The sequence below is a fragment of the Schistocerca nitens genome, chromosome 7 (genome assembly GCF_023898315.1).
Source record: "Schistocerca nitens isolate TAMUIC-IGC-003100 chromosome 7, iqSchNite1.1, whole genome shotgun sequence".
Taxonomy (NCBI): domain Eukaryota; kingdom Metazoa; phylum Arthropoda; class Insecta; order Orthoptera; family Acrididae; genus Schistocerca; species Schistocerca nitens.
In genome coordinates this window covers 174,435,109-174,459,092 of record NC_064620.1, presented here as the reverse complement: position 1 = coordinate 174,459,092, position 23,984 = coordinate 174,435,109, and the positions used below count along the sequence as shown (strand labels likewise).

Below are 23,984 nucleotides of genomic sequence, written 5' to 3'. Positions count from 1 at the left end.
ACAACCCCTCTATCCCCAACCTCCACAAAACCAAACAGTCTCTCCGGCAATGAACAGTAAACAAAGACCGCTAAGTTAATTTACTTTAAGACAATTTGTTTTATGGAGCAATTTTCTGTATACATAAATGCATGAAGATGGGTGGAACATGCTCGAAATGCGATGCAACTTGTTAAATGAAACATAAAACAAATAAATGTGACAGCAGATAATAAAAATAAATAATAAGTAGGTGGTGTGTAATTTCATTTAAGTGCTTTTTGGGGGGGTCCTTGCGGACCTTGTGCCCCCCCCCCCCTCCATGGCTATGCCCTTGACAACACACACACACACACACACACACACACACACACACACACACAGAGAGAGAGAGAGAGAGAGAGAGAGAGAGAGAGAGAGAGAGAGGAGGGGAGGGACACGGTGAATAAATTTGACAGAAAAGTTTCACTATCATAAATTCATATTTTTCATTTTTTTACAAAATGATTGAATACTTTCATGATAACACACGTAAGCTGATGTATAGTACAGTATGAAAATGAAATTTTCTCACTAATTTTAGTTTAGATCAAGACTTTGGTGGGGTCATACAATTTCCATCTGGATACCTTTTTCGAAAAGCTTGGATGAGCTCTGGGTCAACAAGACGAACACCATCGACTTGGTTTCCAAGTGTTATCCTGTGCAAAAAAAATTAAAATTAGGTTCCAACTGAAATATATGTGAATAAGGTAATATTCGCATTAAAGAAATTAAATTGGTTATAAAACTAGTTTTCTAATTTTTAGTTACAATATGATTAATAAGTTATGCCAGGCAGCTAAGTGATTAAGCCTTACACTACAAATAAGAGGTTTGGACTTGATTCCCATTTAATCCTATGAATTTTCATGATATTTAACAACTTCACTTCTGGAAGTGTTCTGAGTACCTGAAAACTACTACGCTGAACTGGGGATCAGATTCCGCATTGAACTGGCCATTCATTACTTTGCAAGTTCTATGGTTTGAGGAAGGTAGCACATGTCACTTTCAATAGGAGCACACCTAGTAAATTAAAGCACTCTACAAGTTGTAATGTAGTACGCTAGCCCGCCACCTGCACGATAGCATCTCCTGCCGGTGTGTATTGAAAACACAGGTATTTACTAATTCAAGAATGTTCATTGCATACTTCAAATACTGAAATGCAATATATTGTACAATTACAGATAGAAACTCAAATTATTTATTTTTGTTGTAATGCAGCTAATTACAAGTAGAAACTAGGAAGTCTCTGTTGTAGAAGTAAAGTTCTGGAATTCTTGCTAATTCATGATTGTCTGTCACCTTTTGTAAGCACAAAGACAATGCAACTGATGATAGGAGTGCGAGTTTCTGCTGAGCAACCTAATGTCCTAATTGTTGAATTGTAAAATCTGATGTAGTATTGTGAAAGTACTCTGAATAGTAATTGGAATGAATGTTATGTAGGCCTAAATGCTGTTAAGGTACTATTTGTGAAAACATATAGTTTATCACAGCTAACCTAAAGTAAATTTTTACATGTGACTATAAACTAGGTGTCTGGGACCATAAATTTACAGCTTGGAGTATATTCTGGGTAAGTTCAAAAAACTGTTTTTTTATCAACCCAATAATCAGCTTTTGCTGAAAAACCATTGGGCCACTGTTTCTAAAGAAAGTTTATTACCTTCAGCAGGGGCCTAAAACATCCCACAGATGGTTAGCATTTAGTGATTAACAATTTTTCACAGCCAAATGCCAATAAAAACCTTCCTTCCATTACCTGAACCAAGGTTCTTACTTTAAACACAAAAGAGCAACTCATTTAATTTTTCTATAGTAAATATATTAAAAATAGTGATCTTTTTCCCCATCTCATAAACATGGATATTTGCAAATCAGTTGGAGGTGCAGAGATCAGCAGATTTCAACAGTTGAAATAGATAATAAATATTCATAATGAAAAAGAAAGTAGCTATTGAATTTTTTTGTCATATACACTACTTATACAGTTTACAGTGGGCTAAGGGCTATGAGTTAATTGGCAATTGACCATTTCCCATCCCCTTGCTGGTTTACACAATTTTGAAATTTTGTTTATTGCACCGTCTATGGTCTTTAGCTGCATCTGAACTTTTCCTGATGTCCAGGTTGTAGTGAATAACCACAGTCAGAGACAAAACTCTGATGGTATCATAACAGGTTTCTATTTCTTCGAACGTCATTATATGATGATTCTAGTACATAACATCATACCTCATTTTGATGAGTCACTGAATAACATATTCAGATCACCTGAGAAGTCAAACTGGTTATGATACCAACTGTGTGACCCAAGTATGGAAAAATACAACAAAATAAATTTGTTTACAGTTTGTTACAATTTTGTTTACAGTTTACATTCCCTTTAGTGTGTGCTAGTTTACATAAAATAAAAATATGTGTGTGTGTGTGTGTGTGTGTGTGTGTGTGTGTGTGTGTGTGTGTGTGTGTGTGTGTGTGTGTGTGTGTGTGTGTGTGTAAAGAGAGAGAGAGCGCAGGAGGCAGAAGGGGTGTTGGAACATCAGTCAGCTCCATTAGACAGATTTGTCCCACCTATAAAATGGCAAAATAGGCAGACTAACCCATGGACCCTGCAGCCAACAAAATTAAGAAAGCAAACAAGAAATTCCAGAAGGCTGTAACAGTGTGCTTATAGACAACTGAGCTTGGAACAGTGCGGAGGAATTAAGGAGCATTACATAATGATACTCATCCAAACAAGGAAAGACAGCTGGAAAAGTACCTATGCAGCTAGTTCCAAAATGATATCTATGACAAATACAAAAAACTCCTGGTTGAGTGAATCAAAACAGTTCTGGTTTAGACCATGCTAAGGATCAGTGACAGCAAATCCACAAGGGGGTAAAGGCATGCAGTGGAACATCTGAACTATCCTTATGCACAAGAGGAGGATGCAGTGGTGCTGGCCAGGTTAAAGAAAGGGATAACACTCAAATCTGACAGTATCCAGTCAGAAGTGCTGCAGTAATTAGCACCACAGATTGCACCTTGCTTAATATCTGTATTAAATGAAGCATTACGTCCGATTCATGTACCTGATTCATGGTACCGAATGAGATGGTGCAGTGGTTAGTACAGAGGACGCACATTTCAGAAGATTATGATACAAATACGGGTCCAACCATCCAGATTTAAGTTTACTATGATTTCCCTAATTCACTCCAAGCAAATGCTGGGACAGTTCCTTTCAAAGGGCATGGCTGATTTCCTTCACCATCCTTAAAACAATCTGAGCTAGTGCGCTGTCTCTTATGATCTCGTTGTGGATGGGACATTACACCCTAATCTTCCTTACTTACTGATTCATGGTAAACCATGAGAACAATAATTATCAAACAATCCAAAGATATGAACCACTTAAAATGTAAGGACTTGATTATAAATGCTTGGGCTACGGTCTAGGAATGCTTCCTGTATGACTGACTTCAGCCACTTAGCCATTGTCAATTTGGGTTCCGACAGGGTCAATCAGTAGAAGACACCATAAAGTAGGCATTTGGCATGGTTCAGATATCTTTCAAAAATATGCAACTGTTTTATGGTATGAGAGTACCTACATCAAATATAAATTGAATTTTTGTTCCTGAGCGTCTACTGTTGGTAGGACTGGTCCTGCACTTGTATAGCTGAGTTGTTGTTAGCTGGTCCCTTACAGCTGCAGTGAGACGAGTGTGGCAGCTTTGTGAGCCTACCTCAACCAATAACATAACACAATCTTGTAAACACCTCTATGGCAACACCTCAGTGTTGTCACAGCTCTGTAGATGGCTATTGTTTCCTCCTGCAGACATCAGGACTTCACAGCTGAAAGCTGGCAACAGTGCTGCAAGCTGTCAGTGATCTTTTTACACTGTCTCAACTACTGTATGCTTTAGGAGTGGGGAATGGGGAGACCTGGTCGTTTCACACTCCCACCCAATTCGTCACTGGCATTCACAATGTCAGAGCAACAGGTGCACCCCTCCACTGTGCTATGCATACTTACAAAATTAAAGCGATGGAAACTTTCCTGAGATTGGCTGCAAAATATGGGGACCAAGTGCTGTAAAGGACTCATGTGCCTGCCTCGAATAAAAAGTTCAAGGAAGGATGAGAACTAGTGGAAAAATCAGGAACACGATAACTGTTCTCGGACCAGGATTACAGACCAACTTATCGGTGCAGTTCAAGATATTCTCCAAGATGACTAACTGTTGAGTGTATCTGAAACTGCATAACAGGTAGGGATAAGTTATGGACGCTGTCAAGTGATCATCACAAACAATCTAAAGCCCAGTAAAGAGAGAGAGAGAGAGAGAGAGAGAGAGAGAAAGAGAGAGAGAGAGTCAGGATGTCTTGCCTTTTGACTGCAGATCAGAAGTTGAACATTTGGAGGTCTGTCAGATGCTTACAGCAAGGTCTACAAAAAGCGATGCATTGTCAAGTCAGATCATCACTTGCAATGAAACTCTGGTCTGCCACTACAATCCCAAGCTGAAACAAGCCAGTATGTAATGGCAAAGCACAGAAAAGGCGGCATCTGATAACAAAGGCTTGACTGTCAGCTGGCAAAGTTCTTTCAACCATTGTTTTTGGCTACTGAGGCATTTTGCTTACTTATTTTTTGCATGAGTGATGCACAATCAATTTTGCTTACTACTGTGAGCTGTTGAACAAGGTGAGGGCTGCATACTGCCATAAAAGATGAGACCAACCAATTAAAGAGGCTACCCTCTTCGAAACAATGCCAGGCCCTATACTGCATTTCTGACTATCTCAAAACTTTAAGCAATGCCCCGGACTGAATTTGATCATCTCCTTACAGCCCGGACCTACTGTCCTGCAGTTTTTATTTGTTTGAGCCGCTTAAAGAAGTTCTAGGAGGAAAACAATTTAAAGATGACAAGGACATGGAGTGATTTGTGCGTAATTGGCTCTTCACATAACCAGTTTTATTCTATAATCTGCGATAAAAAATTGTTTCTTCTCATTGGCAAAAACATATTTCTAAAGCAGGAAACTATGTAGAAAAAATTATATCTGCCTTTTATTTTCCAATAAATAATTTAAAAAAATACAATTCCATTTATATTTGTTTTACCCTCGCAGAATCACAGGCACCTTCGATTATGTTAGGTGGCCTGTGTTGGTCATGCAACAGAGAGAGATATGGCACCTGCATCATTCTATCATAGCTTTGATTACCACTGCAAGGGGGTGAGTGGTGGAGTGGCATGCAGGAAACTGGAAGTGATTACACATATCACAAATAGATGCCCACACGGGCCCATCTGTGGAGCTGTGCTCTGGGATCTCGTGATAGAATCCCTTCCTCAGTCTGACTGATTGGCATTGATGTATATGTGGTCACTGTATGCATTGGCCTTATGCTAACAGTGTTTTCTGAGAACTCAAAAGCTGCACTTGAGTCAAAATGCTTAAGTGTAGTGGAAAAGTGAGCAAATAATGTGAAGGAAACAAATTGATGATGGTAGCACACAAACTATCTACATGGTGCTAAAAGTTAGATTATCAGTAACTCGAAACCCAACATTTAAATTAGGCAATGTCTCTGCAGCTGCTAAACAACATGACATGCAGAGACCTTAAGATGCAGCAGTTGAGGAAAAAGTTTCTAACATAATGCACAATATAACAAGTATAGGTACTACAAATTCAAGGCTCCCACTGTTCAACACAAAAGTATACCATGGTCACAATGATACTTCCAAATCCATAGTATGGGCACACTGATTCTGCTTCAAGAATCATTGAAAAGCTATGTGCTAAGGACAGAAGAGTGCATCCTTGAGCTGTTTTAGGTATTTGGAACTATTCTAGTGGAGTTACTATAAGCTTGGGTGGTGTGGGTAAGAGAGAAGCTGGGGCAGGGAGGAGGAGAGATAGCAGGATAGGGCGAAGGAAGGTGTAGTGCTGCTAGTGACATGTGGTGGGGCAGGGTAAGGTTGCTGAGTGCTGTCAGGAGGTTTTTTTTTGGTGGGGAGTAAAGAGGAAGGGGGAACAGATGAGGACAGAAGTACAGAAGGGGAAAAAGACTAGTGGGTGCTCTGGTCCAATACAAGGCTGTGTAATGCTAGACTGGAAGCAGGGAAGAGGACATGTAGGTGAAGGAAAGGGACTAGTGAAGGCTGAGGCCAGGGGAGTTATGGGAATGTATGATATATTGCAGTGACAGTTACCATATGTGCACTTCAGAAAAGCTATGTTAGTAGGAAGGATGCAGATGACGCACCTTACACAGCTTATAAAAGTACCATTTGTTAATGGGCTGTTCCTAAGGAACCCCGAAAAACCATGATTTTTGGGTACCAAAAGTACGAATTGTGGGAATGGCCACTTCTGTATTTTCTATTCATGGCAAATCACTCAAATTTTTACCAAATGTTCTTTGGCAAATCACTCAAATTTTTACCAAATGTTCTTAAGAAGATGTTCTTGAGGAACTTCACAACTTTTTTCACTATCGTTATCCACTACTGAAATCCATAGATTCAAAGATACTGTCCTTTATGCAAAAAACCACAAAAACTTGTGTTACCCTTTTTTACTTTTGTTTTACCTGTCTGTAACTCAACATCTCCTTTACATAGTGGGTAGAAGTCTATCCTTTCATAAAACTGTCGTTATTCCATCTTGGACTTCCCACTATTTGTTTGATAGATACCACTACAATTTTAACTGCATACTGGCTAAGGAAAGGACACCTAAAAAATGCCCAGAAGAATAACTAGTGTCAGGATCAACAAATATAAATTAAAAAATTGGAGGATGAATACCTGGTACAGTATCTGAGATTACATAATAATTGCTGACGAGTTTATTCTTTCTTCCTGAACATATTAGAAAGTCTGAAAATGCACCATGTTAGTCCTAGTCAGGGAATGGTACATTTTTTTGGCAGAACTCAGCTCGTCTCACCTCACTCATCTTGGGACATTTCAGGCTTGAGCAGAGCAACATCTGTGAATTCCAGAACACATTGCCTTCCACTACACATTACTGAACACATTTAGACCTAACACGACATTTTCACCTCATTTATACACAGCTGTACAAGGCTCTAAAAAGTGGTTTATATCAAACAACATAGTGAACAAAATCTCCACCAGACTGCTAGTAGCATATAAAGAAAGGGTTTGCCCCAGACTACACTAAAGTGGCACGAACGCTAAATAGGGAGTAGGATCCAGCAGTGAGCAAGTGTGAGTGAAGAGGGAGCATCAGTGTAGAGAAAGTGAAGAGGTCAGTGACGTGCATGTGGAGCTTGTTGCCCCGTCATTAGGTGGCCACAAACACTGCTAAAACTCATGCCTACGATTGTACCTAATTGTTAAGAAAAAAAAAAGTACTGTTCTCCCATCTGGTGCAGCTTAAACACCAAGCTTTAGACAACTACCAATATTAAATTAGTGTTGTTATATCTGTTACAATAGCTGAAAGATATCTTTGCTGTAAAATACAACTGCAATTTTGCTAAATCACATAATGTTTCTTAGCCAGAACTAACAATGGACCTGTAACAGGGGCAAGGGCTCTAGATCCGCAGAACCTGAACCCCCACTGCATGGCCTCACTGGAGTGAAAATAGTTACAAGTTGTCAAGCAACCAGCCATGTGATGTAGACTCAATGTATATTCAAAGTTCACCACCCCCCCAGTAGTTGCGATGAGGTTCTAGGTCATATCTCTTCCTGTTTTCTATTTTTTTCTTTTCCCTTACTATCTTTTAGTTAAACATCTTCAATTTTCCAAATAATTTATGTTTTTCAGATTATGTAGTAACAGGCTGCATAAACCATTAGAAGAGCTGTTATTTTGCACATTATTATTGCAATGTCTAACCAAATATTATATACAAATTGTGGTCCTATGCCATAATTGTATATGAAGTTATTATTGTAATTAAGATAGTTCATGGTATTTTATTAATAGACTGTCTTCAAACACTGGACCACAAAGCTTTTTCACAAAGTAAATTAAATAAATACTCTGGAAAGACAATGGACAAAGTGCACTGATCTCAAAGGGAAATGTTTAACACAAGTGTAAACTGAAGTACCGGGTCTTTCACTGCAAAGACCAATAAATTCCCCCCTTGCCTTGAGCATAAAACAGGATCACAGAATTCTCTGGTTTTGATATCTGCCTCAACTACTTTGTCAGTGAGCCATCTGATGTCTCCGATGGCAGACATTCAACTTCAGTTTCTACCACCTGCATATTTATCAGATTTTAACCAAACTACCGTTCTGCAAAACACATCAGCACTCACATAATAAACAACAAATGAGCTATCAGTCCAACCACGACAGTGCACCGTACCAATAAGTTCCAAAAATCCGCACTTGAAAATGTGATTTTTCACATGGTCACAGGAATAAGTGGTCAAATGCTTTGGATAGTCCTTGCCCTAGTGACCATTTGTACACCTATCAGAAGAATGGGCATACTGTAGCTATCCTACAGGACAGGGTTACAATTTAAACACTACAAAATTACTCCAGCTCAGGCAAACTGAGCCAATTGGTTGGTTCTTTAGCATTAGGTGTGGTCTAGTGTGAACCTTAGACAGCTTATGAAAGCACAACTTGTTCATGGGCAGTTCTTGAGAAAACCTCAAGAAACAATGATTTTTGGGTAACAAAATTAGATTTTGTGTGGATGGTCACATCTATATTTTCTATTCATGTCAAATTACCAAACGTTTTGCTACATGTTCTTAAGAAGATGGTTTCAAAGAACTCTGAAACTTTTTTCGATACTGTTATTCATTAGGAAGATCCAGAGGTTCAGAGTTACCATTCTTATGCAAAAAACAGTGAAAACCAGTTTTAGCCACTTTTGCACGTGGGCCACTATTATCTGCATAAATAACCATGGACAATGGCTCAAATTTAACTGTGCATTCTTTAGACATTTATTTAGAAATGCCATTTTCTTTTTTCCAAAAATCTCTATCAGTTATCAAGACACACCTGAAAAACAGTGATTTCTGGGTATCAAAAAGTACCAATTGTGTCGATGGCCACTTCTATAATTTTTATTCATGGCAAATGGTCAAAATTTTTACCATGAATTTTTAAGATGATGTTCTTGGGAAACCTTGAATTTTTTTTGTATCATTAAACACTACAGAAATCCAGAGATTCAAAGATATCATACTTATGCACATAAAATATGCCGATAATATTCAGTCTGAAGACTAAATGTAGTTTTGACTGTTAGTCAGTGAATGCATGGCAAGGGTCCAAGGATCATCGCAAGGGTTTCATGGTCACTAAAATTAAGTAGCACTGTCTCTAAACTTTACACCTATGCAAGCTGTCTTGACCTGAAATTATTCGATGGTGCCACCTGCCGGTACCTTTTTTTTTTAAAAAAAAAACTACTACTTTGTTGTACAAAATTTTTGCATTTGAAAATCAAAACTGAATTGTCTGGTTAATGTTGGTGTATCCAAAAAATGTTATGTAAAGCTGTGTAAAGTGAACTTGCATTGGATGGCACCCAATTTTGTGTTAACCTTTTATTACGCATACTTTGTTGTTATGTTGTCATATGCATCAAATTATGTAATTGTATCTAAAAACAAAGATGATGTGACTTACCGAACGAAAGCGCTGCCTAACCTTCAACCTGTTAGTTCATCCCTATGAAATCCCCAAACCACCTTCCCTACCCTCTGGCTCCTATCCTTGTAACCACCCCCGGTGTAAAACCTGTCCCATGCACCGTCCCACCACCACCTACTCCAGTCCTGTAACCCGGAAGGTGTACGCGATCAAAGGCAGAGCCACATGTGAAAGCACCCATGTGATTTACCAACTGACCTGCCTACACTGTGATGCATTCTATGTGGGAATGACCAGCAACAAACTGTCCATTCGCATGAATGGACACAGGCAGACAGTGTTTGTTGGTAATGAGGACCACCCTGTGGCTAAACATGCCTTGGTGCACGGCCAGCACATCTTGGCACAGTGTTACACCGTCCGGGTTATCTGGATACTTCCCACCAACACCAACCTATCCGAACTCCAGAGATGGGAACTTGCTCTTCAATATATCCTCTCTTCCCATTACCCACCAGGCCTCAATCTCCGCTAATTTCAAGTTGCCGCCACTCATACCTCACCTGTCATTCAACATCATCTTTGCCTCTTCACTTCCGCCTCGACTGACATCTCTGCCCAAACTCTTTGTCTTTAAATATGTCTGCTTGTGAGATGTCTGCTTGTGTCTGTATATGTGTGGATGGATATGTGTGTGTGTGTGTGCGAGTGTATACCCGTCTTTTTTTCCCCCTAAGGTAAGTCTTTCCGCTCCCGGGATTGGAATGACCCCTTACCCTCTCCCTTAAAACCCACATCCTTTCGTCTTTCCCTCTCCTTCCCCCTTTCCTGATGAGGCGACAGTTTGTTGCGAAAGCTTGAATTTTGTGTGTGTGTTTGTGTTTGTTTGTGTGTCTATCGACCTGCCAGCGCTTTCATTCGGTAAGTCACGTCATCTTTGTTTTTAGATATATTTTTCCCACGTGGAATGTTTCGCTCTATTATATTAAATTATGTAATTGTGTAGAAGTACATAAATAACCTGTCGGGACTTTACTGACCAGCAGAATTTGTTTATATAAGTATCACACAATGCTCTAACGTGGAAAAGAAGGGAACCAACTGAAAAATGCACTGTTGGAGCACAAAAACAGGTGAATATGCTCCCCTTGAACAGACTATAACAGAAATGTGGAGAACCAGCTGCCTTAATCCTCATTCTGCTTTCCTCACCAAATATTTTGGCATGTGAACATATCCACACTTTTTTGTGCTCAAAGACAGTAACACAGAGACAGTGACAGTGGAAGAATAGGAGACTGTGCTCGTGGAAGAGAAGGAGAGAGGACACAGTGGCACTGAGAGAGACAAAATGGGTGTGAAAGAGAAAGAGAGGCAGATGAAGACAATAGCAGTGATAGCCAAGGATAGATAAGATAGTGATGGCCAACGAGACAGTGGCACTAAAAGAGCAAGAAAGATAGATGGATGGAATAGTAGCAGTGGGAACAAAAGACAGAATAGACAGTACAAATGAAAAAGAGAGATGAGCTGAGACCACGGGGGTGTTGACAGATGAAGACAACAGGAATGGAAGCCAAAGAGAGAGGAACTAGTGATGGTCAGTGTCAGTAAAAGAGAAAGAGAGATGGATGAAGATAGCAGCAGTAAGAGGGCAAAAAGGATAGGAGACAGTAGAAATGAAAAAGAGAGATGAGTAGAGACCATAAATATGTTTGGGGACTGTTGACACCCCCCCCCCCCTTGACCAGTGAAATTTAAACACAAAAAATTTGCTTGTTCTCCACCATACCCTTTATCCACGTGTTAGTTTCCTAGTCTAGGGGTCAAAACCCCAAGAAAAACATACCCATGGACATGTTTGGAGAGGAGACAATGGTGGTTGAAGAAAAAGACAGCAGACTGTAAGCAAGAAAGAAAAAGACAATGGCAATGGGACAGAGAAAAAGAATGTGACAAAGACAATGGCAATGGGACAGAGAAAAAGAATGTGACAAAGACAATGGCAATGGGACAGAGAAAAAGAATGGGACAAAAACTATGGCAATGGGACAGAGAGACAGCAAAAGTGGCAGAAAAGGAGACAGTTGCAAGGAAGAATGAGTGAAAGGGATGAAGACGGGACAGTGGTAGAGACAGAAATGAGAAAGTGCCAATAGGAGAAAAAGGAGACAGTGGGAAAGACACATATATAGACAGTGGCAGTGAGAGAGAGTTCCTGAGTATGAAGGCTTCACTACAAAGCGAGACTAGATAAAAGGATTTAAAATATTCTGTATTGAAAGAGGCTGAATATGTTTGCATGCAAATATTTTTGGTGAGGAAAGCAAACTGAGGACTGAGGCAGATGGTCTACCACTTTTTGTCAAGAGTTTTAAAGAGGAGCATATCTGCCTTGTCTGTGCTCCGAGAAGAGCATTTTTCAACTGGTCAGATTATGACTCTGATAATAGCATGTGTATTTCATGTATGAGATGTCATACTGTGATTGGAACATTAGAACTGAAATAACAAAGGACATCTTCATCTTTTCACCTTTGTTTTCCTGTTTATGCTGTTCTGCAAACTATTTCTATTATTGCAACATTCATTACTAAATGTTTTCATCTCATAGCATTATTTCCACATCCACTAGGTTGCTACATTTAAAGCTAGTACTTACCAGTTAGGCTGGACGTTATGAGGGCGTCCAAAGAGCTCAATCTTCCTTGTGCCTGGCGATAAACGTTCAATGATACCATATATTTCGTCAGGTTTGTGACTCGTAGCTCGTACCTCTGCCACAATAACATCACAGTCAAGTCCTCTATTAAGGTTGTCTGGACTACCTTTCATCCCAACCTGTAGTATACAGATAATACTACATAACAATACAAATGTACATTCAATGCTCATGAAAACTCTGCAAGAAATGTAAAGATGTGGCTATAATGTATTGTACTGCCAATTCTATAAACTAGTATGTTTACCTATACACTTCACAGACAACATTAGTGATTTCCTGCCTTATCCCATCTGCTTATGAAAGATGGGAACTTAACTTATTCTCCAATTCCTATTAAGATTTAGGGTAGGGACAGCAGAATTGTCACATAGTCTTCCTTAAATGTCAGTTCTTTAATTATGTTGCAAGCACATTGCATTAGTTCAAGAGAATTCCATTTATGTTTTCTGGGCATCTCTGTTATACTTTTGTGTACCGGCCTGTTACAGATCTAATAGTATCTCTCTGAATTTATTCAGTGTCTCCTTTTTTGGCTGCTTGGTAAGGAGTCCAAACACTGGTACAGTAACTTCAGGACTGAGCACACTAGTGTTTTGTATGTTCTACAGTGGAAATTCTAGGATGGAATAACAACAATATTATGAAATCATAGATTGCTAATGGGAAATGGATAGGTTGAAGTTAGATATAGTGGGAATTAGTGAAGTTCGGTGGCAGGAGGAACAAGACTTCTGGTCAGGTGACTACAGGGTTATAAACACAAAATCAAATAGGGGTAATGCAGGAGTAGGTTTAATAATGAATAGGAAAATAGGAATGCGGGTAAGCTACTACAAAAAGCATAGTGAATGCATTATTGTGACCAAGATAGATACGAAGCCCACACCTACTACAGTAGTACAAGTTTATATGCCAACTAGCTCTGCAGATGATGAAGAAATAGATGAAATGTATGACGAGATAAAAGAAATTATTCAGGTAGTGAAGGGAGGCGAAAATTTAATAGTCATGGGTGACTGGAATTCATCAGTAGGAAAAGGGCGAGAAGGAAACATAGTAGGTGAATATGGATTGGGGGGAAGAAATGAAAGAGGAAGCCGCCTGGTAGAATTTTGCACAGAGCACAACATGATCATAGCTAACACTTGGTTTAAGAATCATGAAAGAAGGTTGTATACATGGAAGAACCCTGGAGATACTAAAAGGTATCAGATAGATTATATAATGGTAAGACAGAGATTTAGGAACCAGGTTTTAAATTGTAAGACATTTCCAGGGGCAGATGTGGACTCTGACCACAATCTATTGGTTATGACCTGTAGATTAAAACTGAAGAAACTGCAAAAAGGTGGGAATTTAAGGAGATGGGACCTGGATAAACTGAAAGAACCAGAGGTTGTACAGAGTTTCAGGGAGAGCATAAGGGAACAATTGACAGGAATGGGGGAAAGAAATACAGTAGAAGAAGAATGGGTAGCTTTGAGGGATGAAGTAGCGAAGGTAGCAGAGGATCAAGTAGGTAAAAAGACGAGGGCTAGTAGAAATCCTTGGGTAACAGAAGAAATATTGAATTTAATTGATGAAAGGAGAAAATATAAAAATGCAGTAAATGAAGCAGGCAAAAAGGAATACAAACGTCTCAAAAATGAGATCGACAGGAAGTGCAAAATGGTTAAGCAGGGATGGCTAGAGGACAAATGTAAGGATGTAGAGGCCTATCTCACTAGGGGTAAGATAGATACTGCCTACAGGAAAATTAAAGAGACCTTTGGAGATAAGAAAACGACTTGTATGAATATCAAGAGCTCAGATGGAAACCCAGTTCTAAGCAAAGAAGGGAAAGCAGAAAGGTGGAAGGAGTATATAGAGGGTCTATACAAGGGCGATGTACTTGAGGACAATATTATGGAAATGGAAGAGGATGTAGATGAAGATGAAATGGGAGATATGATACTGCGTGAAGAGTTTGACAGAGCACTAAAAGACCTGAGTCGAAACAAGGCCCCCGGAGTAGACAACATTCCATTGGAACTACTGATGGCCTTGGGAGAGCCAGTCCTGACAAAACTCTACCATCTGGTGAGCAAGATGTATGAAACAGACGAAATACCCTCAGACTTCAAGAAGAATATAATAATTCCAATCCCAAAGAAAGCAGGTGTTGACAGATGTGAAAATTACCGAACTATCAGTTTAATAAGTCACAGCTGCAAAATACTAACACGAATTCTTTACAGACGAATGGAAAAACTAGTAGAAGCCAACCTTGGGGAAGATCAGTTTGGATTCCGTAGAAAAACTGGAACATGTGAGGCAATACTCACCCTACGACTAATCTTAGAAGAAAGATTAAGGAAAGGCAAACCTACGTTTCTAGCATTTGTAGACTTAGAGAAAGCTTTTGACAATGTTGACTGGAATACTCTCTTTCAAATGCTAAAGGTGGCAGGGGTAAAATACAGGGAGCGAAAGGCTATCTACAATTTGTACAGAAACCAGATGGCAGTTATAAGAGTCGAGGGACATGAAAGGGAAGCAGTGGTTGGGAAGGGAGTAAGACAGGGTTGTAGCCTCTCCCCGATGTTGTTCAATCTGTATATTGAGCAAGCAGTAAAGGAAACAAAAGAAAAATTCGGAGTAGGTATTAAAATTCATGGAGAAGAAATAAAAACTTTGAGGTTCGTCGATGACATTGTAATTCTGTCAGAGACAGCAAAGGACTTGGAAGAGCAGTTGAATGGAATGGACAGTGTCTTGAAAGGAGGATATAAGATGAACATCAACAAAAGCAAAACAAGGATAATGGAATGAAGTCTAATCAAGTTGGGTGATGCTGAGGGCATTAGATTAGGAAATGAGACACTTAAAGTAGTAAAGGAGTTTTGCTATTTGGGGAGCAAAATAACTGATGATGGTCGAAGTAGAGAGGATCTAAAATGTAGACTGGCAATGGCAAGGAAAGCGTTTCTGAAGAAGAGAAATTTGTTAACATCGAGTATAGATTTAAGTGTCAGGAAGTCATTTCTGAAAGTATTTGTATGGAGTGTAGCCATGTATGGAAGTGAAACATGGACGATAACTAGTTTGGACAAGAAGAGAATAGAAGCTTTCGAAATGTGGTGCTACAGAAGAATGCTGAAGATTAGATGGGTAGATCACATAACTAATGAGGAAGTATTGAATAGGATTGGGGAGAAGAGAAGTTTGTGGCACAACTTGACTAGAAGAAGGGATCGGTTGGTAGGACATGTTCTAAGGCATCAAGGGATCACCAATTTAGTATTGAAGGGCGGCGTGGAGGGTAAAAATCGTAGAGGGAGACCAAGAGATGAATACACTAAGCAGATTCAGAAGGATGTAGGTTGCAGTAGGTACTGGGAGATGAAAAAGCTTGCACAGGATAGAGTAGCATGGAGAGCTGCATCCAACCAGTCTCAGGACTGAAGACCACAACAACAACAACAACAACAACAACAGATTGCTACTCACCATACAGGGGAGACACTGAGTTGCAGACAGGCATAACAAAAAGACAGCACAACAAGAAGATAGCAGAATGAAATTTTCACTCCGAGAGGGAGTGTGTGTTGATATGAAACTTCCTGGCAGATTAAAACTGTATGACGGATCAAGACTCAAACTTGAGACCTTTGCCTTTCATCAGCAAATGCCCTACTGACTGAGCTACCCAAGCATGGCTCACAACTCTTCTCACAGCTTTACTTCGACCAGAACCTCATCTCCTACCTTCCAACCTCCACAGAAGTTTTTCAACAGACCTTGCAAAACTAGCACCACTGGAAGAAACGATACTGCGGACACATGGCTTAGCCACAGCCTGGGGGATGTTTCCAGGATGAAACCTTCATTCTGTAGTGGATTGTGTGCTAACATGAAACTTCCTGCCAGACCAAGAATCGAACACTGGACCTTTGCTTATTGCTGGCAAGTGCTCTACTGAGTGAGTTACCCAAGCACAACTCACAGCCCATCCTCATAGCTAAACTTCCTCCGGTACCTTGCTTCCTACTTTCCAAACTTCACAGAAGTTCTCCTGCTCAATCAGTAGAGCTCTTGCCCACAAAAGGCAAAGGTCACCAGTTTGAGTCTCTGTCCAGCACACAGTTTTTATCTGCCAGGATGTTTCCTGTTGTGCCTGTCTGCAACTCAGTGTCTCCTCTATATAATGAATGTCAATCTATACTTTTCATAATATTGGTTTCCTTTATAGGTGCACTGTACTTTCTCTGCTTCCTCCCAACAAACATTAAATCCTCATTTATCTTCCCTACTATTGATTTTCATCTAATGTTCTTGTAATTTCATACTACTTTGCAGTATTAGCAACAGTCAAATAATGCGAAGAGCTCCAAAAGTTTATCACAAACCCTATAATTGTACACTACTGAGTTTTTTCTTCTGTTTACAGACATTTATCTACATTTAAAGAAGGTTACCAAAACAAGTATTGGATGAAGCATATCAAAAAGATTGTAAAGGAATGACTGGATGGAGTATCAAAAATTGACAGTAAAAACATTCCACATCAAAAAACATGACTGCACAGCAACAACATAGATAAATACCTTGTATGGCTTGTTCATTGAGTCATTTAATAAAAAAGAATGACATCTCCATGCTTTTCACCCATAAGAAATGAAAAAAAACAGCTGTCATTTTGTTTTCTCTGTGCTACATTCTGTCTGTCAAAATGGAAGAGGTAAGGGGCAGTCAAGTGGACACTATTTCATCTCAACAGCCATTCACTCCATTAGCATGCATGTTGCACTGCATGTAGTTTGGTGGTCACAGAGACATGCCCCAATTTACAGTACTAGGTAAGAAACCAACTAAGAAACCCCAGTGTGCCCATTTGTACCCAGCTATGCTAACAATTCCCTGGTGTGCTAGCCATGTGTGACTTAACTGAAAATGCCGGATATGAAAAGTGTTAAATCTCATTTTCTTAGCAATGTAAATGTGCTGAACTGAGAATTATAGCATAGTTCCATACTATGTCACTCCACATAATGCAATCATGTAATAAACATACAACTTTAGAGTACGGCATTTCACATAAGAAACCAATAATAAATATTCAAACTGTGTGGCTACTTACTAAACAATGCTCCTTTCCATGGTTGAGCCAGTGACCAGTGCGACCAGTCCTAATTATCCTCTGCAGTTGGTTTGTTTTGACCCATATTATTTCATCAACACGTTCATAGCCCCAGAGTTTCAGGCACTCTCTGCCCAATTCCATTGCCCTGTAATAAAGAACCACTACCACAAAGTTAAATGAGCCACTTCCATGCATTAGGATAACACAGAAAGGAAGGAGCAGGGAACTGTGATGTGAGACATTTATTTATAGTTGTTGATTCTGTGTAAATGATTCAATCTTTCGTAACTTTCAATGCTCTAATAAAGGAAAATTTGCTTCTCACTTCTTCTACCCATTATTCTGTCTTGATTCCAGTGACTATCCTTAGGGAACATATTTGTGTAGTTTACAGTCTTTTAAAAACATATTAACAATAGCTGCAGCTGTTTGCAACTAAATGATAAATTACTGCTGTGACTGAATGTTGCTGGTACTGTTAAAAATGAGTCGAGAAACAAGAAACATTACAACATCTCTCTTTTTAAAACAATAATGGAAAATCTGAAGAGAAATACCAAAACTGATATGGTAACAGACAGCCAGTTACCACACACTGAGGAAGCTCTCAGCAACAGATCACTCACAAAAATGTCGATATTTTTTTCCTGCAGTTTTTTTAACAGTCTCACACTGTGCATTATGTTCTCACAATACAAAAAAGTTTTGTGTCCTTGGGTGTATTTCACACCAGCATAACTGAATAAACTCTTCTTTGTTTCCAAGCTGCAACATTTCAAATAAAATACTTGAGCTTTCGATGGTTCTCTTTGCCATCGTCATCAGGAGTAAAATATCATTGACTGCCATGTCTGGCATAGTGTTCTGCTTATATGGTAATGATTGCAGCATCTGGAATCAGTTAAAAAAATGACAAAGTGATGCATGTGTGGGATGCGAATTGTGGAGCACATAGCAGCTCTGCTACGCCCCCTCAGGTGAAACTGCTGTCCCAACTCCCTAAAAGCTTCAAGCATAAATCTTTGCTTCTGCTCGATATCCAAAGACTGCCACCATGCCTTACTAAGTGTGTATCCATGGTCTCTTAAAATTGTTGCCGTTTATTCCAATCTCAGCCACCTCTTAATATTATCATGTACGAGCCAAGATGCTTATCTTTTCAAATTGTATTTTACGTCTGTTTTCCAGGCAGTGCTCAGCGATTGCCAAATCCTCAAGCTCCCCTTTTTAGATATGTTGCTTCCACTCAGTATAATGCTCTGCAACAGTGCGAACTGACTGACTTATATAAATGGTGTCACATTCATCGAGGATGCCATACACATCAGATATAAAACACGTCTTGAGAAGACGAGACTCTTGTAGCATCATATTAGGATTACATTATAAAGGAGGCAACCGAGATTAGAATAAACAACAACAGTTTTAACAGAGACCAGAGGTACACACTTCATAGGGCATGGTGGTGGTCTCTGGCTACCAAGTGAAAACAAAGACAGATGTCTGTAGGAAAGTGAGAGCAGCATTTGGAAATGAGTCACCAGCCCCTTTGTGCCACCTGAGGTCATTGGTTCCATGGTGCATCAAAGCTGCTACGAGCTGTGCAGCTCGCCTTTCACACACACATCACTTCAGCCCTTTTTGATAGGTTCGAGATGCTGCAACTGTGCCCATATATGTGGAATGCCACATCAGTCCCAGCAGTCAATGATTTTTATACTCCTGATGATGATGATGGAGATAGCCATCACAAGCTGAAGTGTCTTATTCAAAATGACGTGGCTTCTAAAGTGAGAAGACGAAAGAAGTGAGAGGATGGAGGTGGAAGATCTCCTTCTACATCTGTAGACTGCAAATCACTATGAAGTGCATGGCAGAGGATAGTTCCCAGTGTACACTATATTAGACTTCCTTTCCTTTCCATTTGTGTGTGGAGTACAATAAGAGTGACTGCTTAAATGCCTTTGTGTTCACAGTAATTTGTCTAATCCTGTCTTCATGGTTGCTAGAAGAGCAATATGTAGGAGTCAGTAATACATTCCTGGAGACCTCAATACTGATTCTTGGAAATCTGTAAGTAGGCTTTTGTGAGACAGCTGGAATATACTTCAAGAACCTGCCATTTCATGTTTTACAATATTCTGTAACATTCTCCCACGAGTCAAACAAACCATTCATCATTTGTTCAACCACTTCACTAAATATATTCAATATCCCTTGTTAGCCATATCTGGTGTTAGTTACACAGATTTGAGCAATATTCTAGGATGAGTCAAGTAAGCAATCTCATTTGTGGACTGACTGTATTTTCCCAGTATCTTATCAGTGGAAAAAAAACTTATGACCTGTTCTACGTACAATTGACCCTATGTGGTCATTCCATTTCACATCCCCACAAAATGTTGCACCCAACTATTTTTATGATATAATAGATTAAATAGTCATTGGATACTATGTTTTTGCATTTTGTGATGTGTACAATTTCATAATGCTCAACATCTGAAGAACGTTCGCAATTATTGCATCGCTTTGAAGTCTTATCTAGATCAGCCTGAATATCTGAGCAGCTTTGTTCACATATACTCATTATAGATTACTGTATGATTTGCAAAAACTCTCAGATTGCTATAATTCTGAGATTATTATTATTATTATTATTAACATCGCCTATCTGGTCCGTAATAGACAACAATAGTAGCAATGATCCAAACATACTTCCCTGGCACGTACCTAAAGTGAAATTTACATATGTGGTGACACTCTATCCACAGTAACATGCTGCATCCTTCCTACAATGAAATCCTCAATCCAGTCACAAATATTTTTATACCCTATATGGTCATTCTTTCATTACTAAATGTTGATGCAATACTGAGTCCATGCTTTTTGGAAGCCAAGAAATACTGCATCTACCAGTTTGCCTTCATTCATTGCATTCAGTATTTTGTGAGAGAAGAGTGTAAGTTCGGTTTTGCGTAAATGATGTTTTCAAAATACAAAGTGACTGGTTGGTGGGGGTCACTCTGTACAAAATACCTCATTATATTTGAGCTCAGGATATGTTATAAGGTTCTTCAAGAAATAAATGTCAGTGGTATTGGAAGACAGTTTTATAAGTTACTTCTGCTGTCCTTCTTGTAGACACATGTGATTTATGCTCTCTTCCAACTACTGGACACAGTTTTTTGTATGACAGATTACATTAGGCCCTGGGGCCTTGCTCAATTTCAGCTGTTTCTCAATACTTCTGACACGAATGCCTATATCAACCATCTTTGCAGTGATGCAATAATGAAGCAGGGCAGTAATTCTGTATCTTCCCTTGATCAGAACATCTGAAAAAATTGTTCAGCACCTCTGATTTTGCACTGATATCCTCAACTTTAGTTAATGTGTGATTCATGAGTGCCTGAACATTACCTTCGGTGGCAGCAACACCCATTACGTATGACCAGTACTTCTTTAGGTTTTGCGAGTTTCTTTGTAAATGATCCTGCGCATGAAGGTTTCAAACACTGCCCTTCTGACAGCCAAATAGGTTACATTAAGCACTCTCCAACTATAAGCTTGTGCTTTATTTGACACCTACTGTGCAGTAGTCACCATTTCTTTACCAATTTCTTCCGATAAGCTGTATACCAAGGGGGTCCCTCTCTCTATCCAATTAAATAATTGTCCCTTAATGAGTTTTAAAAAACTCTCTTTGTCACTTGATTAGCTTTGCTACATAGTTTGTATTTATATGCAACAATTATTTGAGTACAAAAACCTTTTCGTGTTAAAATTTGTGCATCATGGTCTGAAGGGCAATTCACCCTTTTACTAATAGAATGCCCATCTAGTAATGAAAAATGAATAAAAATATTGTCTTCGCTGTGCTACTGTTCCCCTGTACACCAGTTGGGAAAAAACACAATCTGCATCAGGTCATATCAATTTAGATCTTCCAACATCCTTTTTTCTTGCACAATCACATACAAAATTAATACTGAAGTCACCACATATAATTAATTTTTCGTGCTTCCTGTAAAGTGAACCAAAAACCCTCTCTAGCTTGAGCAGGACTACTCTGAAGTCAGAGTTAGAGAACCTATAAATAACAATTAGAAGTTTAGTTTCACTAAATTTATTTACCCCTGCACAACATTCAAATACCTGTTCAGTGCAGTGCAGTGATACGTCTAAGGACTTGAATGGAATACTGTTTTTTACGTACATGGCTACTCCCCCATTCTGCAACGAACTCCTTGAAAAACAAGCAGCAAATCTGTACCATGGTAAAGGAAGCCTCTGAATTGTCAAATTATTTAAGTGGTGCTCCAACATAGCAATAATGTTGGCATCAACATATATGAGCAGTTCACTGTCTTTACCTCTGATACCTCTTATATTTTGATGAAATATGCTTATTCCTTCACTACTTGGATATATGACCTCATCTGAAGATGATTCGTTTGTTAGAGGTACTTCCTTTAAGCAGGGATACCTATCAGCTAACTTCAATCTAAAACAGGTGCAGCTCTAACACCAACTACTACAGTAATTTTCCCATGAGTGATCCCACCGCCACCCACAACACTGTCACCTATAGGCTTTTCCAGCCTCCGCTTCCCATACCTGTTGAGGTGTAGGCCACACCTAGTGAAACCCCATCTATTGATGGACTCAACTGGCACCACTGCAATGTGAGCCATGCCCTCCATCATCAGTGCCTTCTCCAGCCCCATGTTAACACACCTAACAGCAGTATTAAGATGAGGCCGATCATGACGCTGAAACAACTGCAAAAAGTGCACATTAGTTTGAGCAACTATCTTTACCAGGTTACCACCTACCTCATTCTATCTCCCAGCTCCACCCACACCCTTACTACCTGATCCTCTTTTGTAAAACTACTACACAACTCCCCTATGTTGTCAGTCACCTGAGCCACAAAGCAATGCTGGTGACTGGTACTCACTCCCCAACACTTCCTGCAACTGCTGGCCCGCACCTCTGCCATCCGAACTACCTAGCAGCAGAACCTTCTTCTTTGTGTTAGAATTTCCAACTGGCTCAGACTTCCTAACTGCTGAGGACTGCTGCATATTTCCTACACTTACAGCTACAAGAGGCTCCTCTCAGGTAAACTCTGACAGTTAGTCAAATCTATTGGTTATATGCAAAGCACAACTGTCTGAATATCTCCTCCTCCTAGCTGCCTTATCACCAACTGCCATTTCCCATTCCCCACTCTTTGAATGACTCTAGAACTGTCATAGAAGAATCAGGTGGCCAGTAAAAATGTCTAACAATCAGCTTTGCTTCACCTAGACCTGTTATATGTGACCAGATAATTTCTCTGTCACACTCAACTACAACCTCAACAGAGACAATATTTCTGTCAACTGCAATGGTGGCACTCCCCCTCCTATGGCCTCTGATCTGTATTTCTGATATATGTGCCATGACTTGCTAAATGTCTCAGAGCATTCCACTTTGAGTTTCAGCCAGGTCTCGGTTCCAAGAATAAGTTGAGTGCGAGAATTTTCCTGGATGGCAGTAAATTCGGGAACTTTGTTACGAATACTTCGACAATTTACTGGTAAAATTTTGTCAGTCAAAGCACTTCTACTCTGAAAGCAGTCTGATCTCCCTTGCTGCATATTGACAAACAAGTGTGCATTAGAGTACCTTGAAGTTCTGCGTAAGCCTAAAAAACCTTCATGTGCACTCCACAAGTACTCTGCTATCCAAGTAGCTGTTTCCTTTGTTTGTGCACCCCTGACCTATCAAGGGGCATCCTACAAATCCCCAACCAAAAATACAAGTCCATAAATCTGCAGCCAGGACCATCACAGAGTTGACAAATCCTTTGGTTGAGACCCTTCACTCAGCTCCAAACCAAAGGACCCCAATTAACTCTGGGAACAATGCTGCAAATCGTGAGCTCTGCTTGCACCCAACAAACGAGGCCAGAAGCCTTCACCACTTCTGCCAGCCACCTGTATGAATTGAGGATGGCCTGAGAACCCATGTAAAAATTTTGCATAGCACATGTAAACATTTGAAAGGACACAATTTATCAAACAACGTGAAATTATTAGAATCTAGACCTTTCAAGTGAATTTATCTGATGTGTGGTCAGACTTGTACAAAAAGGGAAAACAAGAAGTCACCTTGGACATATAAACTTGTGAAGCGCATAGATGAATTAGTGACAACTTCCACATCAGTGTGCCAAAGACAAACACTGCAACATCATCTTATTCTACTTGCCGTGACATACTTGGTACTTGAAGAAAGTACCCATGTCATTGCCTGGTACTAAAACTGCTTATGTTTACGAAGAAAGCACACAACACATCTAAGATGTTTCACAGAAGAGAAAAATAGTGGGAGTTTAGCATAACTGAATCTTAACTGTAACAGATGAGAGCACTATGGCCTACCACAGGAGGAGAAACGGTGGACAGAGTTCTACTATGCACCAAAGAAAACAGTCCAATCATGAACA

At 39.6% G+C, this 23,984-nt stretch overlaps 1 protein-coding gene across 2 annotated transcripts in view; it reads right to left on the bottom strand.

Annotated features, from left to right (window-relative positions):
- Nucleotides 1-442: 442 nt before the first annotated feature.
- Nucleotides 443-23,984, bottom strand: part of LOC126195442 (N6-adenosine-methyltransferase catalytic subunit) — a 64,303-nt gene continuing 40,761 nt past the window's right edge. For both annotated transcript variants that reach the window (XM_049934058.1, XM_049934060.1), the window contains exons 10-12: nucleotides 17,486-17,633; nucleotides 12,304-12,482; nucleotides 443-680 (exon numbers count right to left, since the gene is read on the bottom strand). In XM_049934058.1, coding sequence (XP_049790015.1) covers nucleotides 569-680; nucleotides 12,304-12,482; nucleotides 17,486-17,633 — 439 coding nt within the window. In that variant the 3' untranslated portion in view covers nucleotides 443-568. The remainder of the gene's footprint in view (nucleotides 681-12,303; nucleotides 12,483-17,485; nucleotides 17,634-23,984) is intronic.